At 44.3% G+C, this 20879-nt stretch overlaps 1 protein-coding gene across 1 annotated transcript; it reads right to left on the bottom strand.

Moving 5' to 3' along the window:
• Positions 1–403: 403 nt before the first annotated feature.
• aplp2 (amyloid beta (A4) precursor-like protein 2) lies at positions 404–20703 on the bottom strand. Its single transcript, XM_071516481.1, is given in 16 exon segments — positions 404–2327; positions 3121–3276; positions 3862–3879; positions 4507–4563; positions 5816–5898; positions 8347–8520; positions 9398–9497; positions 12591–12719; positions 14215–14238; positions 14240–14374; positions 14723–14797; positions 15378–15511; positions 17077–17244; positions 17850–18049; positions 18735–18958; positions 20595–20703. Coding segments are annotated over 16 exon segments (1827 nt in total). The 5' UTR covers positions 20643–20703; the 3' UTR covers positions 404–2225.
• Positions 20704–20879: the final 176 nt, after the last annotated feature.

Raw genomic sequence — 20879 nt, 5'->3', positions numbered from 1 at the left:
TTTCCTCTAACTTATAATCAAAACAAAATCTACTATGTATTCAAAACAATTGATAGTATTTATTCAAAACAATATATATCAAAGGCCTTGATCTGTTTCTTTATTAATCCATAGCCCCATCTAATGGCTTTTGTATGTATGCAAATTATTTGCTGATTTGACAATATAGCATCTTGTTATTGCTCACTATTATATTCCCCATCAATTCAGTTCAATAGGCTTTATTGGCATGAAAGTTTAGAACAATATTGCCAAAGCGTTAAAATGTGTGTGTGTGTGTGTGCTGGGTTGACACTCTACTATATAATGACTATCTATCTATCTATCTATCTATCTATCTATCTATCTATCTATCTATCCATCCATCCAACCATCTATCTATCAAACAGACAAGACACATCCATATGGAAGTTGTGAGTTTATTGATGTGTTTCCCCCCTGTAACCATAAATCTGTTTCCATATTGGTGTCAATCAAATAGTTGTTTTTTTTTTTATCACTAATATGCATATTATATTAGTTCCCAGTCCCCTCCCACAATCAAGCAGGCAATTACAAGATTGAAGCCGTTTGGGTGCATAGTGAGACAGTCACATACAGAGATACTGTCACAGGAAGAGAAAAATAGAAAACAAGAAAACAAACTTAAAAATATATATCATATCATTTCATATAAGAACAATGCACACCACAGGTAATCCTCCGGAAAAAGCCATGATTGCAACATCAACTATACAGGCATACAAAGACAATACTAAGAGAGAGAGAGAGAGAGAGAGAGAAAAGAGGATTTTAGGATTCAGTTTACTTGTTTGTTCCATTCTCTGCCTGTAAAAATACACAAGTCAGCTTTATTCAGAAACCAGCTCTCCAAGCCTTGTCTTTCTGTGTGTCTCTGTCTGCCTGCACAGCCCTCCAGCTCCAAGTCGACTTCAGGTGGCTTTGATCTATCAAGGCTGTTCCCACTGTTCTGCGCTTTAGGACCAGCAAAGCAAACAGTTGTTCCTAACAAAGTATGTGTGTACATCACCCCCCCCAATTTAGTTTCAGATTGGCTCCCGTAGTATTTGGGTTTTTACGCTTCAGCTAACAAAAACAAACATAATAAAGCAAAAAAAAAAAAAAAAAAATCACTTGTTTTTCCAATTTGTATGTGACACTGCATTAAAATCAGAGTCGTAAGGAAACATTTCAGGTACATAGTATGGAAAAAAAAGCTTCCACAATACATTCAACTATGTAACAAATGTCAATAGGTTTACTTCATCTATTTGTTTTGCCTTTTTCCCCATTAATGAATGTTATGTGTGTGTGTGTGTGTGTGTGTGTGTGTAGGGGGGAATATGATCGGGACGTATCACATTCACTTGGATGATAAGGGTTCAAAGTAGGTTGTGTGTATTGTGTTTGAGCTGGGGGCCTGTGCACACCTTCTGCAACGCTTTCTAAACAGTGTGCCTGCAAACGCAACTCATGACCACCAAGCTTAGACCCGCAATCCAACTCAGAGCCTCTTCCCTGGGAAAAAAGGTGGAATAAAAACATCTACTCTTATATATATTTAAACTGTATATGTATATTTTGTCTGTTATCATAACAAAGAACAGAAAGTAAATAATTCATGATTTTGTTTTCATTTTTTTCTCATTTGTTGTTTCACTATACATTTTAATTGGTACAAAGAACCTTCATATACAAGCAATCTATTGAGAAGAAGAAGAAGAAAAAAAAACAAAAAACACACCAATTCTTTTTGAGAAAACCATCGGAAACTGGACACTTGTACGATGGAAACCAAAAGTGTAGTGTCTGGTATGTCGGGTTGATGATGGCTACTCAAATACATTTAACTTTAAATTTAGCTTGATTTGCGTTACACCTTTAAAAATAAATGAAAAACTTCTGAAGAAATGTTATACATCTTGATCTGAGATAGCTGTATTCATAATTACAGAGAAATCTGCAGAATCACATTTTCCAGAATGCAAAATGGTAGATACATCACCTTTTCAAAAGAAACATGATCAAAAAGAGCTCTACAGTACAATAGTAGCAGTAGTAGAAGTAGTAGCATTATTTAAGGATTGTTTTGAACAAACCGGTAAATGGATTTTGGATGTATGCAAATGATTTTGACAATAGCATCATATGTTATTGGTCAGTAGTATGTTCCCCCTCGGTTGCCGCCCGCTCTCAGACTCCGCAGCGCCCCCTGTAGGCTCAGGTTAGATCTGCATCTGCTCCAGGTATTTGTAGGTGGGGTTCTCGTAGCCGTGGTTCTGCATCTTGCTGAGGTGGCGTTCCTCTGGTGTCAGCATGGGGTCGACCTGCCAACACACGGGGTGAGAGACGGACAGAGGACACGGGTGAGGAGTGACAGGAGTGACTTCGACAGGAGACATCAACGGCTCTTCTCTAGGAAGCACAACATGCTGTGTGTGTAATATGCAAATGTTACAGGGACAATAATACAATTTGCCTTGCATTTACCCATGAGACATTTACATGAGAGATGATGATTTGATCTAAACCTCTGACACTAAACTAGCAGTTCATGATTTCACATTCATGAATTGAACTGAGAATGCAGGGTAAATTCTGATTCAATTCCTGGAGTTGGAAGTGGAACAGAATTAGAATGACAGGAAACTCCATGCTCCAAATTCCATGAAATTCCACTTCTAAGAGAGTTTGTCTTGACTTACATTACATTATAAATCAAACATTATGAATCAAACAAAAGACAGTTCAACAAATCAAATACAATCAATCATAATGTATGTATTACGATTACATGTTATGAATCAAGAACCACCCAAGGTAACTTTAACATTTTATGATATTCAGTATTGTTCCAGTATTATTCCAGTTCCTCAGTTGAAAGTTGACACTATATTGTAATTATGTATGATTGTTATTAAGGGAGACACTCCATAAGCCCCTCAGGGTTTCTTTGGTCTTCCTTGCACATGCTCTTTATGATGTTGGTATACATTATGGATATGTTGTTTAAATTACTCTTTTGTGCTAAATAAATAAAAAAAAAAGAAGGGAATTGATGAGTTCATTCATGAATTGACCCCGACCCTGGTGCTCGTACCCCAAAGTCCGGTGACTTACCTCCACGATGCCGTGACTGATGGTGCCGTACTGCCTCTTCCTCAAGAGCACCAGACTGATCACAATGACGGTTGCTATGGCCACCGCGATCACCAGCAGGCCAATCAGTGCGCTGCTCCCAAAGCTGAAGTCCTCTCCCAGAGGGCGGTAGGACTCCTGACAGGCGGGATGGGTGTGAGAGAGAGAGACACAGGCAGTAAGGAGACAATACAAACATCAGACCACACACAAGACAACAGGTCAGGTTGTAGTTAAATGTTACACTGTATTGCTCTTTCTTCCATTATAAGGCTGCTGTTACTATAATAACGATGACATTGTACACATACAATGGATATCTTGTTCAGTTACTCTGCTTACAATGAATGGACAATATTCAGGTCTTTACTTTGGCTCAGTCTTATTATACGAAAACAGTAAGTAAAGCCCCCCTCCAGCCACCTCACCAACGTGAACACATTTTAAAATCCTTCCAAAGCAAATCATTCATTTACACGGTAAAATGCGAGTAACAGCTGATGTGTGACAATTGAAACGAGCACAGATGTGCTTCCCCTCCCCGGATTCTCCTGCTACACAGGTAAACCTCTTTTTGATTTCAACTGTGCCAAGCGGCGGTAATAAAAAAAACAAACACTTTGAGATTAACCCTCCTCAAAGGAGCTTAGAAATGAGGTGATGGAGTCACTGGAGGAGAACTTTAACGTTGAGTGTTACCCAAACACAGTATGATGGAATTACTCTATATTGCTCTATAGCCTCGTATTATTTTACAATATCACAGTGAAACAGGGACGAGATCCCTTTAGGCAGAAAGGATTTGTAAGACATGAGTGACTAAAACCAAGAGTGACCAGTGTGTACACATGCATGAAATGTGTCATCGTGGAGGCCTGTGTTAAACCTCGGCCTATTTACGTATACGAACAACCACAGTCACCTACACTGTTCTTCACAATGTAATCTGGCACATATGACGCAAACTAATCATATGTAGACAGCCACCGGGCAGATCTGCTCTGCTCATTCTCACACATAAACCGAGCACGCTCAGTTTGTGTGGATACACATTCATCGTATGAACTGGGATTTTCATGTGTACATCCAGATACATTCACATAACAAACATGCATCCATGCAGAAATAACCAAAACATAGTAGCCTGAACAGAAAACTTCAAAATTACAAGAGGTGGGATCTGTTCGGGGGTCTGTTCCAATGCTGTGTGTCTTTTCGCAGCATCAACTGCAGAACTGGTATCTTTTGCGTTTTGCACACTCCCACACTCCCTCCTTTCATCTTTATCCCCACTACTGATGACTACAGTTCCCCAGAGAGCCCAGTGGAGGGCGCCGCTGTACTCACCAGCTCATCATCATGCATAACGCTGACTCTCTCTGCACTGTAAATCACTTCTTTAACATCCAGAGACTCATCAATCACCTGTCAACACAGACAGGGGAGCCCAGGTTACACTCACTGCAATGTGTGTGTGACCATGTGTGTGTGAGAGAGAGTGAGAGAAAGATAGACAGATAGAGAGAGAGAGAGAGACATAGGCAGGCAGAGAGAGAGAGAGTAGGAATGTGTAGCGAAGTAAAGTGTAAGGATTATCTGTGTTTGGGCGATGATACACTTGGAGCTTGTCTTGTACAAACTGGAAGGGAGAGAGGGAGGGGGGTTTGCAGGCATCAACAACAGACTCTCTCTTCGAGCCACACAGTTACATGTCTTTCTAAACAGACTGTCAGCCACTCATTACTGAGAGCTCTAATCTGAAAAAGCGCTGAGAGTGAATGTGGGTGTGTTCAGGAGGCAGAAACAAAAACAGCTGTTTGTAGACAGAGCAGTCCAGAGTCCATTTCACGCGAGAAACAAACAGATTAAGAATGAAAAAAGCACATTTTAGGTAGGCGCCTTGTCACCATGATGTGAAAGACCTATTGATTTTTTTAACCTCAGATTGCTCCGTCTAAGAAAATTAGCATTTACCAAAAGAAAACAAGCATGCATTCGAAAACCTCAAAATAAACTGCATGACTCATAACACAAACACAGTTTTTTTTTGTTTTTTTTGCAGTTGGTCTTGGATTAGCATGCGAAACATTGCACACATTCAGCAGCCAAGCATCATTTGAAAATCCATGAGGAAATGGTGTTTGTGGCAAAGAAAAAAAAGCATGCGATGACTGCCGAAGAATGTGTGGACTCGGTGTGAATGAGGGTCGGTTGGCACAGGCTGAAGACGGACACACAAATAGCCAAGTGTGAGATAGCTGTAACTATGACAACATAGTTACTGGAATAATCTGACTCATTAAAAGCCGAACTTAAGAGAGCTATGTGAAAGCACAGATAACGAAGTGTCTTTACCACTGCGTACTGATTAATACTAATGACTGTATGTACTCATTAATTTCACTCTAGTTCTCCAGCACAACTGCCTTAGCCTGAGCTCATGGTAATGCAAAACAAATTGTCAAGACAGTCCTGTTGTGGAATATTTATTGCGGGGAATAATATTAAAAATCTTAACCCATTTCCCAGTAGGGTATTTTACATATTTTTTTTGCTTTAACAATGCTGCTCTTAGTTCATGTGTAGAGGAAGTTAGAGAGTTGAAAAGGCTTAGAGGCACAAACACTGATCAGATGAGGCTGCGACAGTACGACAAACGTAGCGATGAAGCTCTTACCACATTGTCGTTGATCTTGGCTTTGCTGTTGATGATTCTCTCCTCCGCGCCGATCAGCCCGTCTAAACCAGACATGCCGGAGCCTGCAGGGGGTAAAGGAGCACAGTCAATAACAGCAGAGCTGCACAAACAAACAGGGACAGGGTATTGATGGAGGACAGCTGCACATATATCCAGCTCTTTTCCCCCCGCCGCCGTCGCCCGAGTCTCCTCCACAGCACTGGTGACAACAATGCCCTTTCTTCCATTCAGCGCCGCGTACACTGGAGCACCAGGCAGTCACATGCTAACGTTACACTGACCTTCCATTTTTCTACAAAGGCCCACTCAAAGTGCTACTTTGCATTTATCTGAGGTTTTCTCTGTAAACATCCAGTTACGTGCTTTGACTTCATGAAGTCCTCATATGCAGTTATGGTTTTGCCTAGCATTTTCCCTCCTTCAGTTAGCTCCAATTTCATGGTCAAAACTCTGCATGGCTATAAATCCTTCATAACCCCTCTAGTATGTATTTTAGCAGATAATAAAAAAAAAACTAGTAGACCCTGTAGGCCTCCAGAAGTGGCTAGGCCATAATCTGGGCCAGAGTGTCAAATATGCATGCTAGGAAGACCAATGGTTTTGAAATAGGCATAGTATCTATTAATACACACAGAAGATATGCCATGAATAAATCAAGAGCCGAGAGGAGAGAGCGACGCAGCCGGGGCAGGGTCCTGAATGATGTACGGGAGCGATGAGTCTGGCATCGGCCCATTGTCTGCCGCCGGGCTCGGCCGATGCCATAAGGACAAGATTAGGACAATTACCTCCATTGGATTTAGCGGGGAAACAATGATGTGTGTTTACGAGCCGCACGCAGCGGCGCTGACGTCAAGAGGCTCTGGCAGGCGTTATCAGATGGTACTGCAGTGAACGCATAGCATCGCATTCTGCCATGCTATCACACAGCACAATAGTAGTGATCTCTCTAAAGGCGATTTGACAATTCATCTCTATGGGCTGGACTAGTACAATACAGCAGCAATGGCAAACACATGGAGGAACAGGGATCTACGGAGAGGAGGAGGGCGTTGCGGTAAAAAGGCCTCCATCTTTCATACATAACCTATAAAAGTCCATATAGAATTTAGGCTTAATAATTAGAGGAAGGTGTCACAATGTTCAATGAGCACAAGGTTAAGCCCAGATCAGACAGCGGCTGACACAACCATATCACCGTCTCAGGTCTTAGAGGACAAATCGTGCCAATTTAGACCCGGCTGTGGGTCAGTGGAAACACTGTGCGCCAGACAGGGCCACTAAATCACACCGCTCCTATCAGGAAGAGAGAGAGACTGATGAGGGCAATGAGTGTGTGGGTGGGGGGGAATAATTAAGCAAGGTGCTTTGACAAATGTACTGAGGACGAGATGACAGGAAACAGGACGGCCGGTCTCTGTGAGAGGGGAGCTGGCTGTGACCCGATCTGCCGTACTTAGAAGCCACTGTCTTTGCTATTCAGAATCAAGTGATAATCCTGGTGAGATAATCCTAAAAGGGTCTGCGGCCCAACCGAGTGGGCCATGTGAGTCACCAAAACGAGGAGAAAATGAACAATAGCAAAAATGGCTGCTGATAAAATAGTAATAGCAAGGGTGGGAGAGAGAGAGAGGATCCCAAACTGCACCAAAGGGAGGAAAAGGAGAACAGTGGAACAAAATTGATGGAGATGGCTTGGAAGATGAGGAGAGAGGGGGAGCGAGAAAAAACAAGAGGTAGCAGAGGCACCAACCTTTCTTGAAGGCACGTGGGGAGTCTGATAGATCGCCTTGGCATTGGAAATGAGCAACAGAAAAAAAAGAACAGAAAGAGGGAAGGAGAAAAGAGAGAAAACCTAGGTGAGCAGAGAAAAGGCAGGATTATCAAGCTGTGTTAATTGATTAAGAGAGGAGTCCAGTAGGGAAGCGTCCAGAAATAAATAACCAAACTCAAAAGAGGAGCCATTTCAAAAATTGGCAACTCCTATCAAAGCCCTCCGGGGCGTTGGCATGTATATTAAATGTTCCTTGGGGATTTAGTTGTAATTTGCCTTTCGTTTCCCTGGAAGTGTTCCATCCTTCACTTTGTTCTCTCCTTGAGGATTGAATCTTTTGTTTGGCACAAACATGTGACAAAGGAGAGAACCATAACTGCTCACTAAGAGGCGTATTTTCAAAGCTTTTGGCTCCAGCTAGGCACCAAAGCCTGAGGCTTTGTGCATTTATCTGAACTTCAGTAGTGTTATGTTGAAGGCTAGGCCAGAGGGAACTGTGTAGGCGCAGATAAGCCCAAATCCATGGCTCCGCAGCACGCATGGATTGGCCTTACACACTTTGTATACCTCTTCTCTCCTTCAGTTACACATGAGCTACTCTCCCTCACTGGTCAACAGTTTCGGTGTGCTTAGTCACTCGTGTCCTGCTGAAAGACTTATGTGTGCGGCCTATTGTTCTCCACACAGCTGTAGTGACGCTCACGATCCTGACTGCTACTGTGACGGAGCTGCTCACCCTCCGGCTCCAGGCGGGACCCCAGGGAGGTGACCTGGAAGGGCCGGTAGGGTTTTCCCTCGGAGGCGGGGACCTCCATGCTCTCCTCCGACAACACAGTGACGTCTGGCTGGGACTCAGAGATGGACGACAGGAACTGGTCCATGTCAGCTTTCTGTTCCTGGAGAAGCTCATCTGCGAGGAGAACATGTAATAAGAGTATGAGACAGACACTAATACCTGGCAACCTGGGACATGGCAGTAATGAGCAAAGTCAGAGCTAGTCCAATTACTGTTAACATTAAATCGCAATGATCACAGTGAAGTTGCTGCAAGAAAGGTCTGTTCCCATTTCTCCAAACTACCAATTAGTATTTTTCTGAGAGCTATTTTCCGTGTAAATCTGCACATCTCCCAACAGGATGCAGCACGGTGAAAGCTGTGACCCAGTTCTGTCACGGCATCCGCTCCACTTTAATCTGCGCTGCACACCACGCAACGGCTCCTTTAATGAACCAAAGGTAACAAAAGGAAATAATAAAACATGTGCTGCTGCTCTCCCAGAGCCGGACCCCGCCTGTCTCATCTCGTGCTGCCGGAGATGAATGCAGTCCAAACGCTACAGTGAACAACGTTAGATTTTAATTGTACCGAGGAGAGCTGGTGGGCTTACGCTCTCCAACTCAGACAGAGTAGCCTTATTACCCTCGCCACCTCACACACACACACACACACACACACACACAAAAGGACAGCACTTGTCTCTCTGATAATTGGTTTAGAGACCTAGCACTAAAGCTGTCTGCAGTCTTGTGTTTGTGTTGATGTTGCCCTTTACAAAAAGTTAAGACCCATCCTTTAGAGTGTTTTTTTTTTCTTCTGTCAGCTCGCACCAGCTACAACAAGAAAAAAAATAAAATCCCATTGAGGGCCAGAGGAAATATGATGTACCGGCTGTTTCTATCTGGAACTGGTGCGAATTCCATCACTCTTTTCATTTCGTTTCATTTTATTACAGCCTACCATCCCTCCTCCAAACTGCCTAGGGGGGCTTCGACAGAACACGACTCACCAATTTCATCCTGAATCTCCTCGGCCACATAAGGTACTTTGTACAGCAGAGACAGGCTCTGGTTCATCCTCTCCTCGATCACGCGTAGGTGGGTCATCACCTGGCAGCGGACAAGCACAGAGGAACAGGGAATCAAACAACCAAAATCCTGCAAACCTACTGTAGCTGTACAGTGGTGTCAATGTGAAAACTCTCTCTAAAACACAGTTAATGTATGTTATTCCTAGGATCTTGGACGGTTGAATCAATACTCGTACACATGAACTGAAGACCAAATAATCAAGATATTAGTGTGTGATGCCACCAGGTAGATAAGCCTCCAGTGACAACTAACTGGATTTGTCAATAATGGATATGAGAAGATTAAAATTCATCTATTCCAGTTCGCAGAAACAGAATGGAAACTAGAATGGAAGATACAAACAAAGAAAATAAAAAGAAGATGAAGGAAGAAAACATTTCCAATTTTTAATTGACGCAATGGATCATAATTCAAATCAGGTGTATAGCTCACCAAGAAAATATCGAGTTTGACTTGTTTAGGCAAGCTAGTTGTCAGTTGGCAAGCAATGAGATTACCAAAAAGTCCAAATAAATTTAATCACAAAACAGCTGCAAACAGTTTTTACACTAATCAGTATCTTACCAAGACACAGATTGTAAAATAATAGAATTAATAACTATGTAATACTAACTTAAGGACAGACAGAGCTCACTGTTCTCTGCAAGTACCTGGATAGTTGCGTATATTTATGGGAGAGAGCTGTTCATGTTCACAAATCTAAACAGAACTGTCACAGAAAGGCAACAGAATACGTGCGTTCTATTTTAGGGAGCATTTTCATAAGATGAACTGACTCACACTCAACTCACCAGGTTACAGACAGAAACAAGTTGCTACATGCTTCAAATCAATGCTGAATTTCTGAAGAGACTCGACGGGATCTACTGCCTGTCAGTCTCAATAATCTCTACTTTATGACAGTCAGGCTAGAAAACAAACTTTTTTTTTGATGCAGCAGATGCATGCGGTGCTTGATGGGAGTCTAAATTTCACCAGACACTTTCACCATTTTTCCCAGACGTATGATCTTTAGAAAGGAGAATTATTTCCAGACTAGCTGGTTACCTGCCAAAGCGGCTGGCAGAATAGAAAAACAAAAACTACCAGCCACAGACAAAACTGACCAGCATTTGGCAGGTGTCTGGTGTTTATTTCCCACTATGATGATTGACTGTCTTTATGGCTTGGCACATGGGTGCAGTGCGCCACAGCCAGCAACAGATGGCGATAATGCACCTTTCCCATCGAGGGCAAGGCTGCGGCCCCCTATGGCACCTTCCTGTCGATGTTTGACAAACAATCTCATTATGAAAATTACATGTCCCAGTGTTAGGATAGAGATTTCCCTACCTTATACAACCATACCTAGGCTAGACAGGGGAGGATTCAGGGGCTTTATACAGCAGAGTAGCCTTGATCCCAGAAACTCAAATGACACAGTTACATAAAAGCACAGAAACCACAACAGCAAGCCTGCCATTTACAGAGGAATCTCATGTAATGTACTTGAGTCACGTGTCAAATCCATAAATATGGGCTTACAAACACTGAAAATGCACATTTCAACTCATTAGGGGATTGGCTGAGTGGAAAAAATATACATATACAGGAACTAGGCTTGACAAATAAACAGTGTGATAGCAACACAATACAGATCAGAGTACCGAGGCTCACCGCTTCCTAGATGCCAGAATTCATCTAAATAGTACCCCTCCTTTCCTTTTTTTCTCCCCCCCCCCTACTGTGTCGTTTCATCCATCTGCTGTGTTATCTGTAATGGTGGAGGATGACTGTAAATGGTGTCGAAGGGCACTGACACACACAGGCGGGTACGTCTAACAGAAGAGCATCCAGCCAAATCCCCGTGCGGCGGCTCAGAGTCCAGCGTTACACAAGACCTGCGCAATGTTAATCTTCGTCTGGGGCTTAAGTGAATGAAACACTTTTCTCCCCCTCCCCGTCAGACGGGCCTACTCGCTCCTCCTGGGCTTCGACTCAGAGAAACACACACTCTTTCTACCTCCTACACACTTAGAACAGGGCAGAGAGGAGCAGGCTGAGACATCATTATTCCTCCCCTGTCTGAGCCAGAATAAAAGTGTGAAATCCTGGAGTGGCTAGGCATGAGATATTTGAGATTTACTGATACCACTTCTGAATCCACTGCCACTTCTTCATTGTTGATACTGGTTCAGGATACTAAACTTCCAGGTATAGGGCGACACTGAGTACTGATTTGACACAATATAGACTTGTTGGGAAATTTACCTTTTGCATGTAATGATAGGAATACCACCAAAATCATCTGTTGTGTCTCTGGTAGGTGTCTCTGTCCTGTTCACAGTACCTTAAATGCCCGTAGGCAACTAGCATTGTCTAAGAAGAAAGATCCTTTAGTAATCCAGAGTTGGTGTTTTTTTTTCCTGCTTTTCTACTAATCCTCTCATCACATAAAAGGTAAGTAGACCAACAGACCAATCTCACTGGTGTAGTCCTTCAAGGCTGGCATGTTGGGGGTAAGTCTACATAAATTATTGACGATTGAGAAGTTGCTGTGCTTTGCTTTCTAATCCGGTACATGCGGTTTCTGGTATTTAGAGGGAATTATTAGAGGGAATTCTCTGATACGACTGGAGGTAGTAGGGTGGTGTAGTGAACAGGGAGACCACTCTTAACAGGGGGATGTGGGTTCAAACCCCTGAGTCAGCAAACATCCACCCTGCTGAAGTGTCCTTGAGCAAGACACTGAAACCCTACAAGCTGTAGAGGTGCTGTTCTGTAGCTGAACCTGACCTCTGACCTCACTGTGGAGGGGGAAAGTGAAAAAGAGTAGCATAATGTATGTATTATGACTACATGTTATGCATCAAAGACCACCTGAAAGGTACCTTTAACATTTTATGATATTAAGTATTGATAATATATAACAATACGTGTAATCTCAGATATGTGGAAAGAAAAAACTTTCATTGAATTATATTGACATTCCTGAAATTGCAATTGAATTCCAATTATGTTTCCTGTAGGCTTTTTCAAATTCCAATTCCAATTCTTCAGTTGAATTGGAAATGATGAGTTCATTCATGAATTGACCCCAACCCTGATCCTCTAGCCTGTGTAAACACTGACCTGGGACTTCATCTGAGCGGCCTTCTCGGGATCCACAGCGAGGACGTGCTGGTAGTGGCGGATGGTGTGCTGGCGGTCCTTGTTCTCGGCGCGGACGTACCTCCTCAGGGCCTGCAGGATGCGGTGGGGCTGGAGGGGGGGGGGGGGGGGGCAGGAGGGAGAGGTGGGGCGGTTAGCAGCGTTGGGTGGTAAAACATTGCTCATAACCCTTTCCTCTTTCATACTGCCTAGTGACCTGGGAAATTGGCAGGTCATCCGCCTGTGTGAAAGGGTAAATCGACCCTGCAAAATGACCTGATCAAGATCAGGAAACTGCTCTGCTTGGTGTGAAAGTTCAGCGCTTACTCTGCATCGCTGGATGGCGTCATGTCTGGAGCGTCATGTCGTATATTAAATATATATATATATATATATATATATATATATATATATATATATCTATTCATGCTGAATATACAATGTAAAGACATCTGCTTTTGATGATGTTATAAGTTTCAGCCCGCAGGACATGCCTGTGTATGAGGTTCAGTGTGATTTGCCTCCCACATGGGATTTAACCGGATCAGTATTCTGCAATATTCCTGGGTTGTGTGTCTGAGAGAGGCATCAGTAACATGACAGTAATTCATTTTCCCAGTATTCAGTAGTGTCAACAAATTCAATGTCAGCAATAATATTAAAGTTACCAATCAAAAACAACAAGTCATTATTTCTGTTATCACCCACTCACCTAATAATCAGATTCAAGTTTCTTATTCAAAAGATTCAAGTTTAATCAGATTCAAGTTGACTATCCAATCTCACATCCCACCCCCATGCCCTGATTCATTCTCCTGATAACAAAGTCATCGTCTCAGCCAGCATGCTTTGAGATGAAAAACAGCAGAACTTTTCTCAGCACTTTCTCTGTGTGGAACAATTCCCTCTACTTTCATTTTATTGAGCGAGAGGATGACAAGAACATTGTTGTCAATCGTAAACTGGAAGCACAAAAAATCTTTTCTACTGCAAATAATGCGACAACAAATCTTCTGAAGCACCTGCTTAAACAGCATCTCAACACAGATGATGCAGTTGGCAATTTCGGAGGTGCAACAAAAAAGTAATAAAACAAATTACTGCTCTCAGCGAGTAGTAAATAAAGCAATACTATTATGTTTTAAATGAGAATCGAATGAGTAATGCATTCCATTTTTGAGTCTAACACTGATGGTTAGATGGACAACCAACACCTTCCAATAGAGTGCCAAACCGTGTGCTGGCAAAAGGATCAAAAGACTATTAGATAAGAGGAATAAAAAAAAAATGACACAAGGATTATAGCTGAAGGTTCAAATGTGATTGACTTTGCGCTCACAGAGGATTTTGGGATGTGTGTTTTTCTGGCTGCAGTAATCCATTCTCCTCATGATGAATTGCAAGTTGGCAGAGGGTCTTTTGACAGGATATGAGATTAGCCACAGGCCATAAGTAGTGCGAGGCTGAGTGTGGTCTGTGTGTGCGTATCACAGTGAATGGGTTTGCTGAGTTATAGTGAGGAAAAAGCAACAGACAGATGGAGAGAGGTGAGGAGAGGATGGGAGCGCGGCTCAGAGGGCGGGGGCGGCCGGCGGGAGGTGCGTACCCTGGGGGGGTCGGCCTGCAGGGCGGGCCAGGTAGTTCTCCAGGGCCAGACGGCGCCGGTCATTCAGCATGGCCTCCACCCGCGCCAGGTGAGTCTCCACCAGCTGCTGCTTCTCACTGGCTGCCTCCTCCTCCAGGGACTCCACCATGGCTTGGAAGTGCTGTGAGCGCACACACACACACACATATATTAAAAATGTAGAGTACATGCTTACACACACACATACACAGGCTGTTCCTACACACAGCATGGCACACCAGAACCCTTTCAACTCTTATTTTCACTCATGCCGTCTCTCAGGCTTGTCAGGGAGTTTGAGACTCATTTAGAGGTCTCCCCATTCAGACGCTGCCCTAATTTAGCCTCACAGTGATAAAGATAGCGCAGCCGCGGAAGAGGGATCTTTAATGGGACAGGGAGTGAGGGACCCAGGTCCTCTAAGCCGTCATATCTCACCCAAACAAAAGGACAAAGGGGAGATTCCCAGGGGGAAGGATCAGTGTCTTACCTGGATCAGTGTCTGTCTCTCAGCCTTAGGCAGGTTCTTAGCCTGGCGCTCAGCCTCCTCCCACTCCTTCCTTACCTAGAGTGACACAGACACAGAGAGGGAATAGGAGATGAGGGCGGCAAGGTGGACCAGTGGGTAGAAAACCAGAGGGTCACAGGTTTGACCCCAGCAACAACCGAGTGTGTCCAGTCGAAGTGCCTACACAAGTGTCTGGCTCAGACAGAAACTAGTCAAATCCTTCTCTAACTCGTCTGCTTCTCTTTATCTACATCTCCTCCTTGTGATTGGTAGATTTAATTAGGGAAATCAATAAGGGAAATGGCTTTTACCAGGATTCACCTCTTCAGTGTACTTTGTGAAAAGAGTAAGTGTTGTATATATATACAGTATATATATAAATATGTTGGACATTCAGTATATATCACCATTAAAAATTCTGTTATAATAATAATAATGCTTTGTCATTTGCGTTTTTTGGCTTGAGAACGAGGCTTACAAGCCTTTGTAGCCAAGATGTTAGAGTAAGGGCAGGAAATCTCAGCACCTGGCGAAGTAATCGACGAGTCATCGGTATTGATCAACAACCCAGGCAAACCCTTACTTACTGCCTCATTAATTGGGGAATGTGCTGGCCTGACCGGAGCTGGCAACTCACCCTCTCCATGCGGTTGCGGTGCCTGATCTCCAGCTGCTCCTTGGCCCTCTGGAAGCGACTGTGCTCCTTGTCGTCGGCGGGAGTCTCGAAGTAGATGTCCACGTCGTCGGTGGGCTGGGGAGTGGGGGGAACGGCTGGGGACAGAGGCACAGCTGGTAAGAGGAGGGGGTTATGCATTGATGATTAAATCAGAGAGACACACACAGAGACAGACAGACAGACAGACAGACAGACCGGCTGATCCAGGAAGACACAGGTAGGCAGAAACACAAGAGACAGACAGACACCTGGGCGGACACAGACAGCAGAAAGCAAAGTGGAATGCTGATCGAAAGTTCGGGTAAAATCCACACAGAAACACTCCTCTCACAGGCGTTCCTCCACCCTCGGTAACTCTGATAAATCTAAGAGAATCTGACAGTCTTTCCTTTTGCATTCCTTTCATCCTCCCATCGGCTTTCCGCTGACAGGTCGCGTCTCCAACACTAATGGAAATATCTCTGTGTTTGACGGCTGGGTCATCTGGGGGCGAGGCCAGGGGGCTCTGTTCTGGGTTCCTCGCTATACAGTCATGCAGGACTCACTCCCCGCATCGCCGCAACTCACAAACAATAACGCTCCAGTCCCGCAGACTGGAAGAGACCTCATCACTTCACTCCACCGTCAAAAAATTGGGGAGGCAAACGGATAAACGCGCATTTTCTGCTCTGAACTGCGCTGTGTCAGCTCCTGAAATCTTTAATTTCATTTCTGAAATGAGGGAGGGGGGGGGGAGGGGGAGAAATTATGTCCGATTGGTTATGGGCGTGAACTGCGGTTGAACTGATGAGCGGCGATCCATTGTCATAATGTGCAAAAACAACTGGTGCTTGCTGCTATGTGCTGGTGGGCTTCTAGCAAAAGGTGGTGGCAGTGCTGTGTGAGCAGACAGACAGGTTGCTGACAGACAGACAGGAGTGTGAACAAAAGGCAGGAGTGAACAGTGTGGCAGGCAGACAGAGAGGACAGATAGATCCAGAGAGGTGGGTTTGAAGTTGGTTTGCATATGAGACTGAATACTAAATTAAGAAGCAACAAGAACTCTGAATCTGCTGTTTTTTTTGGTGTAGTAATGACACCATAATTACCCGTATGATAATATGTTTTGACAGGCATTTTTGCTATTTTTTTTAGCATAAAAAAAACAACATTTTTTAGGCTTCATTTTTTTCTGTCCAATTTTGTTAATATTGAAACGCTCAACAGTTCCAATTCATTTGTGTATTAGCTAAAACCAGTGGAGCATTGTGTGCTATAAATTAAATCAAGTAAACAGTAATTATGAACTACACAGATTCAGTGTGGAATTGAATGCTGAGTGATATTTCAGTGAGTGATATTTCAGTGAGTGATATTTCAGTGGGCAACTAAAACAAGTGTATGAGGATGATGTTAAGTGAATTTAGTTGTTGTGGTCGTGGTGAAGGTGACACTACAACAGCAGCTGGGGTGATAAGATGAGTGAGAGCGGTGAAGCTGAAGAATGTGGAACAGGTGGGCCGGTTACCAGTCGGTGAGAGCCTGGACTGAATCTATATTATGTGTGTGTGTGTATGCGGCAGTGAGTCTGCAGCGAAGGCACAGAGAGAGAGAGAGAGAGAGAGAGAGAGAGAGAAGGTGGTGAAGCCGGCGAAGCCGGCCTCTGTCGCGTGAGACTTACTCAGGCGCTTGCACACGGCCATGCAGTACTCCTCAGAGTCGAAATTGTTGCGGTTGCCGGCGCAGCCCCCGTATATGAAGCGCACGCACTTCCTCTGGCTCATGTCGAAGTGCCAGCGGGGCATGGAGGCTCGGCAGGGGCCGGTCTCCGCCTCCAGGGCGCACACCGCTGCCAGGGGACAGCGGTTAGATCATCCGGCCACCGGGGGCAGCACTCAAATCCAGCTAACACTTATATACTGTACACTCAGATGACTAACAGCAGCTTAAATCAGCCTGCTGTCAAATAATCCTTACTGGTAAACCACATCTGTAAGAATGCCAAAATAAAGAATATGGACTGTGACATCTATGGTTATGATAAAACAAAATGGGCATAAAACATGGAGAGATTACTCGTTTTGTTAGAAACATAATTAGCAGGAATCAGCAATAGTTTAGGCTACAAATAAGGCAAAATGACTTGTCCATGTTCTCTGATAAGGCAGAACAGTACATCACAAAGCCTGCTGTGAGCTGCAGAGCAGGATATTTGCTGATGCACCCACTTATCTAATTACAGTCTGGCTGATAGGAGAAATTTAAGCATAATTGCCCGTAGTTTAAAACTTTAAAAGGTTTGATTGTATTTAGGTGGCAGGCAGAGTGCCCAGAAAGGAGCGAGACACAGAGAGAGAGAGGGAGAGAGAGAGAGGGAGAGAAAGATAGAGGGAGAGAGAGAGAGATACAGGAAGGGAGGTACATTGTTATAATTCAAAACTGAACATTACAAACCTTTCACTTCTTGTAGAGTCTTGTCCTCATCTTGGCTCTCGGACATCTTGCTGCTCTCCCTCTTCTCGTCCTCCTCCTCCTTGTCCGCCTCTTCGTCCTCGTAGACGTAGTGGTACTCGTCCTCGTCTTCGTCCTCCTCGTCTTCGTCCTCATCCACGGGCTCCTCCTTCTGGGTGGGCTCCTCGTCGGCCGGCGTATCGCTGACGGAGGGGAAGAGGGGAGGTGGAGAGGTGGGGAGGTGGAGAGGTGGAGGTGATTGAGCGAAGGGGTGGGAGCCAGGCAGAGGAGTGATTTATCAAACCGGGCAGAGCAGCTGCCATAGGTCAATGTCACGACACTTTAATTCATCCAGATGGCCGGTAATATCTGCCCTTCGCAACGGGACGGATATTACACGCGCGATATATCAAAGACACGCATGATCGTGCAGCCACAGGCACACACACAAACACACACATGCACTTCCCCGCCGCAAATACCGTATGATTTCCACCCAGAGACGGGCAGTATTTAAATTACATATATTTGGAATACGCATTTTAATTACTTTTGAGTATTTTGTAATTTGTATTTAGTTTAGTTGAAAAAAACAAAATGTAATTTGAATCACGATACGTTTGGCTGTAGAATTATTGAATTTAAATTGCTTCAATTATTTTCTTTAGAATATGTAAGACTAAATGAAATGGGGAGTTTCCATAAGTTTTGAGATGCAGGCCTGTTTTGACTGTTCCTATGGACACGTGTCACATGACATGCTTGTTGCATGTGTGGAGGAAATGAAATACATTTGCTCACACCAGTAACTTTGTAATTTATTTTTGGTCATGTATTTGTATTTTGTATCTAGATACGAAATCCTCCCCTCACAAATAACACCCTCACCTGTCCTCTATGACCTCCTCGCCGTCGTCCACATCGGTGTCATCGATGTCCTCGTCCTCCTCCTCCTCCTCCTCGTCCTCCTCCTGGGAGGGCAGGGCGGGAGGCGCGGTCTCCCCGGCGCGGGACGAGGGGCAGCACACGTACTCGGTGCCGTGGAACTTGTCGATGCCGCAGGGCAGCAGCATGCCGTAGCTGTGCAGCACCATGGAGCTCTTGGCGCACGCCTGACGGGGCGGAGGGAGAGAGAGGAGGTGAACGAGGGATGAAACCGACAAATAAGCACAGGACTAGACATGGATGACTACTATGCCTCCCTCAGTACTATTAACTTTTAACTTGTGCTTTGACAAAGTAATAATTATTTATCCTTTAGTTATCCAGGAAAAGTAAAAGGACTACACCGACTTTTTGGAAGTTTGGTCCATTGGTCATCTTACCCAGTAACGACAGGATTGGCACCAAAATTATCTCTGGTTCTCTGCTAGATAGTTGTGTCTGGTGCGCATGCTTATAGCATACAGCTAAGTAATAATGGGCGACTAGCATTATCCATAGTATGAAGATAAACCTTTCAGTAATCCAAAGTTGGTATTAGATTTTGTTCTATGGGCTGTAGATTCCTAACTTCTGAAAATGAAACCTAAATCTTCATCATTAGTCCATCCATTACAAATCAACAGAGCAATATTCAGCTGTCTGGCTAACTTTGCTGACTTACTGTGTAAACAAAACAAGTTTTGTACATTCCTTTTTGTCTGTTTTACCAATCCACTAAAAAAAGCCTGGCAGGTTTAGGCGTGTCATTAAAATTAACCAACCACCCAACCGTGAAAATGCTACAGTTTCTAATTTTCTCAATTTTAGCAGAATGTTAGTCGCCTCCATTTACTTAACATACCATATGCTAAAGCATTAGCATGCACACTGGACAACTATGTACCAGACTCTCAGAGACGATTTTGGTGCCAGTCCTCTCCTCACACATTGGGTGACCAGTGGGCCAAACTTCCAAAAAGTCGATATAGTCCTTTAACTGAACATGCATGCTCTTTTCAAGCTATGCTGTGCTTCACATTCATGCTGGTACATACAGTCACAGCTAGCAGCTACCCAGTGCTACTGGTGGCCGCTGAGCAGCTCTGCTGCAGCAGTTGGGGATTAAGTGTCTTGCTTATGAGCATTTCACTGGTAGTTCAGGGAGGGGAGGCTGTTTCTTCATCATTTCTCCCAACCCAGATATTCCCAGTGGTAAGATTTATTACTGCTTGGCTGTAACAAATTTTTTATCGACTGGAGACCTTCTGGATGTCACACTATCTAAGGCTGCAGATGCCACTTGGGTTTCGGCATTGATAATGATATGTGCTGGGGAAAAGCGAGAGACTAGTTAAGAAGCACGAGGCTGGAAGCGAGCGGAGCAGAAGGTAGATGAAGCTGCTCTTCCTGTCCTGGTCTGAGAGCGGCCCCCAAGGGCCGGGCTCCAGAGCGGCCCAGGGGGGATTAGCTGCATTACAGCCACAACACTAATCTGATTAGTGGCTGAAATGTGAGGGCTCCCAGTCAGCCTGTGATCAGAGGGCCTCCGAGACTCACAGAGACAGGTGGAAAGAAAAAGGAATAAGAGGAGGAAGGAGAGAGAAAGAGTGGGAGTAAAGAGGGAGAGGGAGAGCGAGAATGAGAGAGAGAAGGGACTGAAAATTTGGTTACTTCGGATGCTAAAATTAAAGCTGACACTAAATACTGCCTATTCCTGAAGGACGAATGATCCCCTCTGTGTACGAGTCTTTTCCCTCGCCTTGCTGTCTCTGAGATAGTGTTACAATGAGACACAGCCTCCCACTGTTTCCTCTGCAGCATTACCTCCTTGGCCACGCCGTGCCACTGCTGGTGGCTGACGCACATGTCCATACGCTCCTTGTGGAAGAACTTGCACTTCTCCGGAACCAGGAGCACGTCGCTCACAAACTCGCCCACTGTAATGACAAATCACATGGCCCGGCGGCCTGTTAGTCACGCCACCAATCTGTCCCGAATTCACTCCCCAGCATGTCGTGCCGGGCCGGCCTGGTCACTGCTCAACACCAGGGTCAGAAACTATAAACTGCTCGCTGGGACTAAAAAAGGAATGGCAGATGAGATGAGTGG

This window comes from Centroberyx affinis, unplaced genomic scaffold (assembly GCF_046629955.1).
Source record: "Centroberyx affinis isolate AG114_WGS23_722 - 3 ecotype Tasmania unplaced genomic scaffold, CSIRO-AGI_Caff_v1 ptg000406l_1, whole genome shotgun sequence".
NCBI classification, from domain to species: Eukaryota; Metazoa; Chordata; class Actinopteri; order Beryciformes; family Berycidae; genus Centroberyx; species Centroberyx affinis.
This window is presented reverse-complemented; position numbering and strand designations above follow the sequence as displayed.